At 37.2% G+C, this 13,877-nt stretch overlaps 1 protein-coding gene across 1 annotated transcript in view; it reads right to left on the reverse strand.

The window, feature by feature from the left end:
* The window catches only part of PLBD1 (phospholipase B domain containing 1), a 38,463-nt gene extending 24,747 nt beyond the window's left edge, over positions 1 to 13,716 (reverse strand). The window contains exon 1 of the mRNA XM_081331714.1: positions 13,538 to 13,716. Within this exon, the coding sequence (XP_081187840.1) occupies positions 13,538 to 13,646 (109 nt within the window). The 5' untranslated portion in view covers positions 13,647 to 13,716. The remainder of the gene's footprint in view (positions 1 to 13,537) is intronic.
* Between the last annotated feature and the right edge of the window lie 161 nt (positions 13,717 to 13,877).

Here is a 13,877-nt window from a genome sequence, read left to right on the forward strand (position 1 = left end):
GATCTCCAATCTTTCTTTTTTAGAGAAGCTTGTTGAGATGGTGGTTGGTGCAAAGTTATAAATGTCCAGGATAAAGCAGATTATCTGGACCTTTTCCAGTCTGGGTTCAGGCTGAGGCACAGCACTGAAACAGCATTGCTCATACTTGTTGACTACCTTTGGAGGTAATTACCATGATATCCTTTAGTACCAGTTTCAGGGGCTAAGAATGGGAGCCACTGTGCTATAATGGCCTCCTCTTTCATTCATAGCTGGTTCTAGCTGCTCTTGGTAGGAAAGGAGAGGTCAATATGCCATTTCACTGCTCCTTTTTAAGATCTACATGAAACTGCTAGGGGAGGTTATCTGTTGGTATGAGATTCGGTATCATCAGTATGCTGATGATACCCACTTATATAACTCTACCCCTAGCTGAACAGGTGATATTGAGGCAGTATTGGCTAAATGTCTGGAGGCTATAAAGGCCTGGATGGGGAGGAACCAGCTTCAGTTTAATCCTAGCAAAATGGCCTCCCATGTCCATCTGGTATTTTATCTTTGATTCTGGACAAGGTGGCACTCTCCCAGACTGAGTTGGTACATAACTTGGGGTTCTCCTGGATTCACAGCTCCTACTCAAAAAGCAGGTGGCAACTTTGGCTTGGGGATCCTCTGCACAGATTCATCTAGTGCACCGATTACACCTCTTCCTGAACTGAGAGGACTTGTTCATGGTCATTTGGATAATCCATTTGGATTATTGCAATGCTTTCTAACTGGGGCTGCCCTTGAAGAACACCTGGACACTTCAACTTGTCCAGAACACAGCAGTGGGCACAGTGATGGGTACTCTCTTAGGTTTGCCCATGTAACATCTCTGGTGCCCAAGCTACACTGGCTTCCAGTTTCTTCCCAATGCAGTTCAAGGTGTTAGTCATCATCTTTAAAACCCTATATGTCACAGGGCCAGGTTTTTTGTGGGATTCCCTTTTCTTAAGGACAGCTTTCCATCCTACCTGGGCAGATAAGGTAGGCATTCTCCTAATCCATCCTCTTAAATGTTGTAATCTTATGGGAGCTAGGAAATGTGAGTTTTCCAGAGTAGTCACTGCCTTACGTAACCCCTCCCCCTTGAAGTTAATCCTTTATCCTTCTAGCTTTCCATAAAGCTTTGAAAATTTTGTTTTCCTCCAAGTGCTCAGATGAACTGACTTCATATTGGAAGCTTGATGAAGCCCAATTTTTGGTTTTTAATGTGTTTGGTTTTTATTGTTTTAATATGGTTTTATGTTATTTTAATTTTTGATTGGGAGCCAGCCAGAGTACGATATGAGTGGCTACATAAATGTTTAATATATATTTCACTTGTCATAATTAGAAAAGCACTAAAATAGGGAAGAAAGGAAGAAATATATTACCTAAAGCCTTTTCTAAAATGGCAGAAAAAAATGTATTCAAGACATATGGAGAGAAAAAAATCCAAAAAAATTGCAATATAAACTTTATTCAAATAGATACAAATCATGGTCTAGAATTGATATGGATATCCTCTGAAATGAGCACAATGATACAAGAAATAGAGATAGAAACTAATATCTGGGCAGATCATAATCCAATAAAGATGACTTGGAGAGGAGACAAGAAAAAATTAAGATGGTCCCTGAACAAATCTATATTGAAAGAAAATGAATTTATACAACTAGCGACAAAGGAAATGGACTTTTTTTTCAAAATAAATAAGAAAGAAGAGACATTACTTCAAAATATGTGGATTACAGCTAAAGCATATTTTAGAGGGCTGGCTATAACCTATACTGCTAAAAAGAACAAAGAAAGAAAACAACAGTTTATTTTATTTATTTTTATTTTATTGAATTTATATACCGCCCTTTCCCGAAGGACTCAGGGCGGTGTACAGGGTACTTAAAACATTGATACAAAAATTAAAAACAATTAAAAGAATTAAATTTAATCCCTGAAAAAATATAAAAACCCCAATTAAAAACTCTCAGCCTGGGCCGGAAAGCTCGAAGAGCCAGGTCTTCAGGTCCCGGCGAAATGAACGCAGGTCGGGGGCGGTCCTAAGCTCCATGGGCAGCTGGTTCCAGAGGGCAGGCACACCCACAGAGAAGGCCCTCCCCCTGGGTGTTACCCGCCGGCAATCTTTAACCGGCGGCACCCTGAGAAGGCCCTCTCTGTGGGAGCGCACTGGATGAAGGGAACTTGATGCTGGCAGCAGGTGTTCCCTCAGATATCCTGGACCCAAGCCATTAAGGGCTTTATAGGTCATCACCTTGAATCTCACCCGGAGGGCAACCGGAAGCCAATGCAGCTCGCGGAGTAGAGGTGTTACATGGGAGTGTCGGGAAACCCCCATCACAACTCGCGTGGCCGCATTCTGCACCAGCTGAAGCCTCCGAGTGGTCCTCAAGGGCAGCCCCATGTAGAAAGTGTTGCAGTAGTCTAAACGGGAGGTCACGAGCGCATGAGTGACTGTGCGTAGAGTGTGTGTAGTTAAAGTTGAAGGAGGAATTTAGGAAATTAGAATTAGAACTACAAATAGACCCCCAAAAGAAAACACTTAAAAAGCAAAAGGAAATAATAAAACATAAATTAAACCTTGTAGAGGAAGAAACAATGGCTCAACAAATTAAAAGGGCTAAAGAGAACTTGAAAATGCTAAACCGGGGAGATGGTTAGCATATAAATTGAAAAAAGAAAAAGAGAAAAAACTGATAAATAAGTTGCAAGACTCAAAAGGTGAATTACAGTTTCAAAATAACACAATTTTAAAAATCATCAAAGATTTTTATGAGACACTTTATGATACAGAGGAAACTTCAAAAGAAAAAAATGCAGCAGTACTTTAAAAAAAAGCAGATCTACCAAAAATTTCAGAGAATATTCAAAACATATTAAATGAAAAAATATCAATGATGGAGATAACAGAGGCCATAAAAAGGCAAAAAAAAATGACAAGACCCCGGGCCCAGATGGACTACCTGCAGAACTTTATAAATCCTTACAAGATATATTAAGCCCAATAATGAAAGAACTGTGTAATGAAATACTTTTGGAGGCTAAAATACCAAATACATGGACAGAAGCTAATATTACTTTAATACCTAAAGAAGATTCTGATTTGTTGCAAATAAAAAATTATAGATCAATATCGTTACTAAATGTAGATTATAAAATTTTTGCCTTAATAACAGCAGAAAGATTAAAGAAATTTTTGCCTGAATTTATATATACAGACTAAAATGCCAGGGCCTTTCAGGATTGGGACAGGATGAACATGAGAGACAAGGCCACCCCCTCCTGATCCTAGAGCATGGAGAGTGGAGAGAAGGTATAGAAATTAAAAGACGAGATAAAAGATGAAAAATATAAACTACAAGCATTTGCAGACAACTTGGTTTTTATAGTAGAAGAATCACTTGAAACAAGCGTCAAGCTTATGGAGAAAATAGAAGAATTTGGAGGAATGGCAGGGTTGAAAATAGATAGAGAAAATACTAAAGTTTTAATTAAAAATCTTACAGAAAAACAAAAAAAATCAACTAGCAAAAAATCCCAAACCTCCAAATAGTTAAAAAAGTTAAATATTTGGGAATCCATTTAATAGCAAGATATGCAATAATAAAAGAAGATAACTACATAAGATTATTAAACAAATAAAATTAGATCTGGAAAAGTGGAAAAATCTACAACTTTCGATGCTGGGGAGAATAGTAACAGTGAAAATGAATATCTTACCAAAATTACTTTTTTTATTTCAAACAATACCTATAAGATTGAGAAAAACCTTTTTTTGATAAACTAAATACAAAATACTGAAATTTATTTGGCAAGGAAAAAAAAGCTACAAGAAGCAAAAGAAAATGGAGGATTCGGACTGCCAGACTGGACGCTATATTACCAAGCAACTATATTAACATGGATAAAAGAGTGGATAATGCTTAGAGTCAAAAGATTTCTATACCTAAAGGGGCATGACCTACAACTTGGATGGCATGCTGTCTGTGGTATGGGAAGAATAAAATGCATAGATATTTTCAAAATCATTACATAAGAAATGCACTTTTTTCAAATATGAAAAAATAAAAGTGAAAATTTATATTAAAATACCTGGATGGCTTTCAACAATGGAAGCATTTGCTTACCCAAACTTGATTAATTATGAGAAAATTGTGACCTATAAAGATATTCTGGACAATGAATGGAAATTGAAATTGAAATATAGACAAGATTTGATTTATATATATACATATATCAATATATACAGTATTGATTTATCATGGTGGCCATATTTGCAAATTCAAACGAGATGTGAAAAAGATTAAAACAACAGGATTTTACAAAGAACAGACAGAATTTGACCAGATCCTGCTGAAAACAGATGAAAAACTGCTTTAAAAACTTTACAAACATTGTTAAGCTTAAAGATGGAAGAGGAACAAGTAAAAGAAACAATGATAATATGGGCAAAGAACTTTGGATATAATATAGAATTAGAAAATTGGCAAAGCTTATGGGAAAGAAACTTTAAAATAATGAAAGTGGCATCCTATAAAGAAAACTTATACAAAATGTTTTATAGATGGCATTTAACACAGTGAGATTAGCAAAAATGTTTAAAAATATGTCTAGTAAGTGTTGGAATGTAAACAAAAACCAGGTACTTACTATCATATCTGGTGGACATGCCCTAAAGCTAAAAGATTTTGGTCAAAAATACAAATATACATATGATTAAAAAACATTTAGACTTTAAGCCAGAATTGTTTTTGTTAGGCATAACAGTAGGAAAATATGAGAAAGAATGTATATACTTAATTTTACATGTATTAACAGCAGCAAGACTAGTATTTGCTCAATATTGGAAAAATGAAAACCTACCAACAGAGGAAGAATTAAAAAAAAATTAGATTGTGCAGAAACGACAGATTGACATTGAAGATAAGAGAGAAAGAAGATTCAGTATACTTTAGAACATGGGACAATTTTTATCAATGGCTAGAAAAATGAGTTAGAGAGAAAGGAACGTAATATGTACTATGTAACATTAAATATGTATTAGTAAGAAGAAGACTATCTGGTGAAGAGAAGGTTTAAGAAATATATTATTAACCAATTGATTATGAAAATATAGAAACTAATTATTACTGATTGTTTTTAAACACATGAATCCAGACAACATGCTATTTGCTAAATACTAAAAAATGTTATTTTATAAAAATTAAAATATATAATCAAATCGTGGATAAAGACCCGATGATAACATTCAAAAATCAGATCAACAAGGTGGCCAACAGACTTAAGAAACAAAAGAGAGTTCATGAGGAAGACCTGAGCTCGATTTGACCTAAAGACTCAGCTATGGCCCATATGTATGGTTTGCCAAAAATTCATAAAGTGGGTGTTCCTTCACACCCAATTGTCTTGCTCAGGGGCACCCCAACCTTTGGTTTGGCAAAGTGGCTTAGCAGATGATTGCAACAGCTCACTGAAGGTGCCATGACCACAGTAAAATTAGCAGAGGATTTTTTGAGGAAGCTAAAAATGACAACAGTTGAAGAGGAACAGGTGATGATAACCTTTGATGTGGTATAATTGTTCACCTCAATTCCTCAAGAACTGGCAGTATCGGTCATACGAGAATTATTACAAGATGAAGAACCACGAAACTCTGACTCACCCAGCTCAGAAGACCTCCTCCAGCTATTGAACTTCTGTCTCAGGACATATTTTACATTTGATGGTAATAAGCATGAGCAAATAAAGGGCACACCCATGGGTAATTGCTGAAGCAGTCCTACAGAAACTAGATTGTAAGGCAATGAATGACTATAAACCCAAATTTTGGACACGATATATTGATGACACTTTTGTCATCATCAAACATCAAGACAAGGCTGGATTTATGGAAACACTCAATGCTATCTATCCAGACATCCAGTTCACAGCAGAGGAGGAGACCAACAATGCCCTGGCATTTCTAGATGTACTGATCAGCTTGGAGCCAAATGGGAGTCTCACCACAAGTGTCTATCGGAAAGCTATGAACACCGACCATATTTTACACAATGACAGCAACCACCCTAGTGCTCATAAGGTTAGCTGCATCCGAGCACTGTTTAATAGAATTGACAGCCATTGCAGCACAGCAGCGGCAAAGGCCAAAGAACAGAAACATTTCTACCAGGTATGTATACAGAATGGATATTCGGCAGATTTTATCCGATGTTGCTGCCGGTGCCATGAACCATGACCAGCTGACAAAGGATCCACAGCTGACATCTGGACGACATTTCCATACATTCATGGAGTATCTGAGACAGCTGCACGAATATTCTCGACCTATGGTACTAAGGTGGCACATAGACCCAGCCAGACCCTGCAAACAAGGGCAATGCACCCTAAAGAATCCTTGCCTGAAGGAGAAATGTCATCTGTGGTTTACTGGATTAATTGCAATGATTGTGCAAGCAATTATGTTGGGGAAACCGCAAAACAAAAGTGCGTATAGTCAGGGCCAGTGGTGGTGAACCTTTTAGAGACCGAGTGCCCAAACTGCAACCCAAAACCCACTTATGTATTGTCGGGTGCCGGGTGGGCATGGCCCATTGGGTGGGTGTGGCTGCAGTGGTAACAGCAGACTGGGTGGGACTAAAAAGTTCAATCAATCAATTCCAACTTTGCAAGATCTCTTTTTTTTCCCTGTGAGAAATTGAAATTGATTGATTGATTGAATGTTGGTTTTTTTTGCACATGGCGGCAGAGGCCTAAAGCAAAAAGGTTTTATAAACCCCAGCTGAAGGCCTAGGACTGGGGCAACCACGTGCGTGCCCACAGAAAGGGCTCTGCATGCCACCTGTGCCACGCATGCCATAGGTTCACCACCACAGGTCAGGGTCATGATTTTCCCAATTGCAATGTATAGCTGTGAAAGCTGGACCATAAGAAAGACTGAGTGCCAAAGAATTGAGGCCTTTGAACTATGGTGCTGGAGAAGACTCCTGCGAGTCCCTTGGACTGCAAGGCGATCAAACCGGTCAGTCCTAGAGGAGATCAACCCTGACTGCTCTTTAGAAGGCCAGATCCTGAAGTTGAAACTCAAATACTTTGGCCACCTAATGAGAAGGAAGGACTCACTGGAGAAGAGCCTAATGCTGGGAAAGATTGAGGGCAATAGAAGAGGACGACAGAGAATGAGGTGGCTGGATGGAGTCACTGAAGCAGTAGGCGTGAGCATAATAATAATAATAATAATAATAATAATAATAATAATAATAATAATAATAATAATAATAATAATAATAATAATAATAATAATAATAATAATAATTGGAAGGGACCTTGGAGGTCATCTAGTCCAACTCCCTGCTCAGGCAGGAAACCCTATACCATTTCGGACAAATGGCTGCCCAGTCTCTTCTTAAAAACTTCCAGTGTTGGAGCATTCACCACTTCTGGAGGCAGGTTGTTCCACTGGTTAATTTTTCTAACTGTCAGGAAGTTTCTCCTTAGTTCTAGCTTGCTTCTCTGCTTGATTAGTTTCCATCCGTTGCTTCTTGTCCTGCCTTCAGGCACTTTGGAAAGCAGGGCAATACACCCTAAGTTTTCCTTCTTCTAAAAAAATCAAAGAAAATGGCTGAATGATAGTGCACATTGATATTATTTGATCCATCATTTTAGAATAAGTATCTAGTTATTGGTGAAAATGTCCAAAGCATTCAAACACTGCTTTATATTTATTCTGGCAATGTAAGACCAACAAGCTTGTAATTTCTCCTGGCATTCTTCTTCAACATTTTATTCTTTTTTTCCAGTTAATCTCTATTTCCTGAGATTTTCTTGTTGCATAGTTAATTTCTCCACAATTTCTGAGTGCTAATCTTCAAGGAACAAATTTTAAGCCTTGGGCTCACATTGTACATTGTTCAAGACTGATCCCAGCTGTTTGCAAATATTGTTGTATCTAATTAATGTTATCTAACAATTCACATCAGGAACACAAAATAATTCAGGAAAGAAAAATCACATACAGCAGGGAGCAAAGTCTAAGCCACTGACCCTCTTTTTTGGAGTGGGGGAAAGATCTCACAGCATTTCTATACTACAGGCATAGTTTCAAAATGAGCAATCCATCTTGTCTGGGAAAGTCTTTTTCACATTCAGCTGCATTTTCCAATGATGAGGTGAAAAGAATGAATTGATTTTTCTCATAAGTTCCCAAAAAGCCACGTATGAAGAAATGCTTCCAAAAGAGTGAATTCCACAAAAGTTTGCCAGCAGCAGCAGCGCACATCCAGCTCCATTGCTATGGCTGCCCAGTGCCACTGACCACTATACAGCTGATTGGTGCAGCAGCAACTTCACCACTTTGGCATCAGCCATGTGGTGCAAGAATAGAGACAGAGTGGGGGGCCGTGAGACTCCTCATTTCCCATTGCCTGCGTGTAGGACCCCCAGTACTTCTTTTTTAAAGTATTTTAATACAGGATTATTCATTTTAGTGTCCCTTTATGCCGTGTTAGAAAGCTGGGGTATTTTGAAGCTGCTTATAAATATTTTTTAACAAATTAGGAGATATCGGGAATATACTCATACTCTCCTTTCTATATATCATCCATAATTCTTAAATCCAACTTTGCTGTCTTAAATTCATTATATCTTTCTCAGTAGACTTCATGTTGTACAGAGTTTCCTCACAAACCTAGGACAGTTATTTTTTTAATCAAAATGAAAGCATATCAAGAAAATCAGCTTTTACAATACTGTCTCAAATCCACAGACTATACTGTCTCTGATCCAAAAGACTAAGGGAATGTGGAGACATGGAGATTAAGTTTACACAAACGCAGTATGTGAGCCAGCTGAACATGCTGATTACATGGCATGGAAGCGAAGGTCAGCATCTTAACTTACAATTTCCATACTAAAGGCTTTAGTTCTTAATTGAAGATTAAAGTGCTTTCTGCATTGGACAGCCTTGTTATAACATTACTCCAACAAAATGCAATTAACATTGTGAAGATCAAGCAACATATATTTTGTAATTATATTGATATTATATTATGGAATTTACAGTCCTAAGCATTTATTAGTGGCAGATGAAAAGCAGATTTAGTACATTGCAGTAAGCATTCTCTTTTCTTTCCTTACTGTAAGGAACTTTCCTTACTTGCTTTTTGTGTGTGTGCTTTTGACTCAGCTTTGACTCCTAGCAAATGCCTGGACAAGTCCCTGACATTTTCTTGGCAAGATTTTTCGAAAGTGGTTTGCCATTGCGTCCTTCTTAGGACTGAGAGAGAGTGACTGACCCAAGATCACCCAGACTTTTTGTGCATAAGCTGAGATGAGAGCTCAAAATCTCCAACCAGATGCCTTGACCATTATATAAAAGTGGCTTTGGGTAAGGGAATCATACCCATATCTATTCTTTCCAATCTTTCACTCAAAATATATCCAGAAAGTAACAATGTAACTTAAGAATGCTGAGATACACAGTACAACTTATCATTTCTTGAAAATAAACTTGAGTAATTTAATCATTAAAATTTCAACTAACTTCAACTACTTTTGGTATTTGAAACAATGGGAAAATATGTGATTGAAAAGATTGAAATTTACATCACTGTATTTTATGATCTTAAGAAGAATTTTTATAAAGTTATGTATTGGTACACATCACCAGAAAAAATGTGTAGAATGTACATTACTAATTTATGTTGGCAAAGTGAAAAACAAGAAGAGATGTTTTACTACACTTGCTGGACTTATAAAATTACTCAAAAAGTTTGGATTCAAATACAAATACAAAGTCAGAGTGATACATAAACAACTGGGGAAAAATTGTAGAACTTTGTTTTTAAACTTGACAACATCATCAAAATTATTATATGTGCAAAGATGGAAAGATTTGGTATTATTCACAATTGATGAATAGTTGGTGAAGATTATGGAACTTGCAGAAATGGCCAAATTGACTTATTTGATTAGAGAAAAAAACAATTTCTGTGTTTATTGCTAACTAGAAATCCTTCATAGAGTTTTTGTGAGTAAGAGAAAAATGAACATGATTTATGGTTTTGATGATGAGTCAGGATATTTTATGGGGAAAAAATAAGGTATTTTGCAACCAAGTAGTATAATTTATTTGTACTTATAACTGATGTGAAGAAACCCAGAAGTTACTTCTTTGTATTTTCTTTCTTTGAAAATAGGATGTGTGGTAGGATGGAGGGTTTGTTGTCACTGTTTCTTGGGGGGAGAGAGCACGGGGGGGGGGGAAGGCTCAGCTAATCTCAATGTACACATGTTGTACTTTGACAATAAAGGTTTATTTATTTATTTATTTATTCTATTAGTTTTTTTCATCTTCTTTCTTCAAAGTTTTAATAAAATTATATGCAAAAAAATAAATTTACCTACTTTTAAAATGATTTCTGATTATTTGAGAAAATGAGAATTTTGAATACTACATAAAAGAGGAAGAGATCACATATTTGATTATCATATAATTTTTGACACTCATTGATAAGGCTATATTTTTCTAAACTACTTCAATTGAAGTGTTATCTGGTTTCAGGACTTTTAAACAAATCAGATGAAAACTGTAAATCAGCTTGTGACATGGTCAGGGAATGGAAAAAATCATTACATTTAAACAGTTAAAAAAGATTCTGTAGATTGTAATTCATTCAAAGAAGCAGCTATCCCCCAACTCTTAAAATCACTCTTAAGAAACAGATTCATAATTTATAGATATTATTTAATCTACTGAAATGGCCAAATTATTTTTCAAAATAAGTATATAGTTTTTATTAGATTATTATGAGTGAGTGTTAAATCATTCTTGTCAACTGTTCTTGCACTCCCTATATCAGTGTTTCTCAGCTTTGGCAACTTTAAGACTTCAATTCCCAGAATTCAGCTGATCCACATATTTTAAAATTGCCAAGGTTGAGAAACACTGCCTTGGGTCCAAAGCAGCCCAGATTCAAATAATTGATGATTCTAATCTTAAAGATTCTCCACTCCATTAAGCCAGGCTGCATGGAAGTCTATATGTTTCTACCCATCTGGTACCCTTAACAGAGGGCCTTCTTTGTCTTTGGATCAACTTAATTATAGATGGCCTTCTTGGTAGCACCACTCCAGTTGCTCATCTTAGAGAATTCACTTGACATCTTCCTACTTAATCCTTCTAAGCCAGACAATGTTCTATCTATGGATACTCCTTTACTTATAACCATATCTGAGCCTCAGATTTCCATTGCAAGGCAGTTATAGTGAGTTTTGCCCCACTTTACGACCCTTTTGGCCACAGTTTGCTAAGAAAAAAACTGCAGTTGTTAAGTGAATCATGATGTCATTAAGTGAAACTGGCTTGCCCCATTGACTATGCTTGTCGGAAGCCATCTGGAAAGCTTACAAATGGTGATCATATGATCCCGGGACAGTTCAACTGCCGTAAATACATGTCGGTTGCCAAGTGCCCAAATTTTTATCATGTGACCATGGGGATGCTGCAATGGCCATATATGTGAAAAATGGTCATAAGTCACTTTTTTCAGTGCTGTTGTAGCTTTGAACAGTCCCTAAATGAATTATTATAAGTTGAGGACTACCAGTATCATTCTCATTTTTTCTGGAGTGCTGCTGAACATATGATATTCCTTTTTTTGAATATACATTAAGTTATAATACTACACAGCCATCTGTCCCAGAAAATGAAGAGCTGGTTTGAATTTAAGAGAGTTATATTCAAATATTACTGTATAATTAAGTTACAACATTACCTTACATGAATTGTGCTCCTCTTTTGAAAGGTTGGAAAGAAATAACTTATTTTACAGATTAAGTTAAATATACATAATTAAATACACAGAAAAACATAAGATGAGGTATTTATGAAATATTGCTTTCAGTTCAGACAGTTTGGATACTTTTTTAAGTCTCTTATTTCACACATAACAAATTGTTATTTGTGTATTTTCTAGTTCTTACAGCCTGTATTCCATTATCTTAATCCATAAACTTGAGTACTTCAAATTTATTAGAACAGTTATACTGGAAATGGTTTTAAGAAGACACTAAGAAAGCTAGTCATTTTGAATTGGCATTCACATTTATTTGTAAGTTATCATCTAGCAAAACATATCACAGCCATTATAAATAATCACAAATCAACCTCTATAAGTGCTGTGTAGGAATTATGCTGGGACAAGATTTAAGCAGTGGAATGTATATGTATGTGTAAGTGTATATGTCTGAGTGTGTGTGTACACCTTGGACAGCCAGAGTGACTAACAGAGAGGTGTTAAATTATCAAAAACCAGAAACATTGGAAGCTAAAATCATAAGACTGTTTCACTTTGGCCATGTTATGCGTGCAAATTCATTGGAGAAGGCAACTAGTAGCCAATCTATCCAACTACTGACTGCAGATGTGCTGGCTGAATATGCAAATCAAGTTACAAAATATTTCGTCTATTATGTATTTTAGCACTCATTAGAATGGAAGTTTATATACTCTCTTAATCCATGGTGCCGACATATGTTAATTATAAATATTTCCAGCCTACAAAGCACTTACTGTAAAACTGAAACTGAAGTTTACATGATACATCACAAAACATTTTCTCTTCTAATATTGCAGTAATAATTGTTAGGATCCATAGGCTTTCCTTTTCTAATTTGCAAGATTTTTTTAAAAGAGAATTTTTTAAAAGAGAATAATATTCAAGAGGGCAATCAAATCCCACCTTGTGTTTACAAATTTAAATGTAGTTTTCAAAGTTTATTCGGAATCACACTACCTACTGTATACAAGTATCTTATCCCTTATATATTGTAAGCCAATTTCTCGAATAATGGAAACAAGAATATATTTGCCTCTTGAAAATAAACGAGGAATGGAAGACTTACTGAAAGTTGTAAAAAGTGCCCCAAAATTTCTGGTTATTATTGATTTCAGTTCAGGATTTAATACTAGGAAACGTGGCTTTATAATATATGCAGCAGAGAATTACCCCTCAAAAAAGGAGAATGTGAAAAAAAAAGTGTTGCTGCTTGTTGCTTTTACTATTTTTACTCATTAGGCAAAAGTCGAATTCGAAACAGTTCCGTTCCATACTATCTATTCCGATTGTTTTAAAAATACGTTTCTTTTTGAAATTTAGAATAGGAATTCTGGAGTTATTTGCGTCGTGCGCCTTTTCCAAACGGAGGTCTTCTTGATGTCTTTTTTTTTTAAAAAAAAAGGCTCGCTTAAGCCAAAGGAGATCCGAGAGGAAGCGACGGAGCCGTCCCTCTCTTCCTCGGTGCAGACCGGAGGCAAAGCAAAAGCGAGATTTCCCGGCTGCGCGGTAACGCAGGGATCGCCGAGCGCCCGGCGCACGCTCTCTCGGCGGGACCCCGCGGAGGGGGCGCGGGAAGCGTCCTCCTCCTTGGAAGCCGCCTCAGCCCCCCGAGCCCCTTCCCGGGCCAGCGGCAAGTGGCCGGGAGGGCTTTCTTTGCCTCTCCTGTCAAGCGGCTGACTCCTCACCTGCTCGAGTTTCTGCCACGGCCCAGAGAAGCAAAAGTCCCCCCCAGGACCAGCTCCAGCACCGCTGGCGGCGCTTGTCCGAGGAGGAGGGGTTGCCGAAGCGGATCATGCCGAGTCCTCCGAGATGGTCCGAGAGTGGGGCAAGAGTACTCGCCTAGCTCATCCCCAGCCGCTGTCCTGGGTGGCACAACAGGTCCGCCCTCTCATAGGCGGGGTGGATTAGAAAGTGAAAAAGGTCTCCGCCCGGGCGTCGAGCATTATTATTATTATTGTGGTTGCGGTTGTTATAAGTGTCAGGAAGCAAAGGATAAGAAAACATCTTGGCTCGCCTTTGATTTCT

The sequence above is a fragment of the Vipera berus genome, assembly GCF_964194415.1.
Source record: "Vipera berus genome assembly, chromosome: 6".
In the NCBI taxonomy this organism is placed as follows: domain Eukaryota; kingdom Metazoa; phylum Chordata; class Lepidosauria; order Squamata; family Viperidae; genus Vipera; species Vipera berus.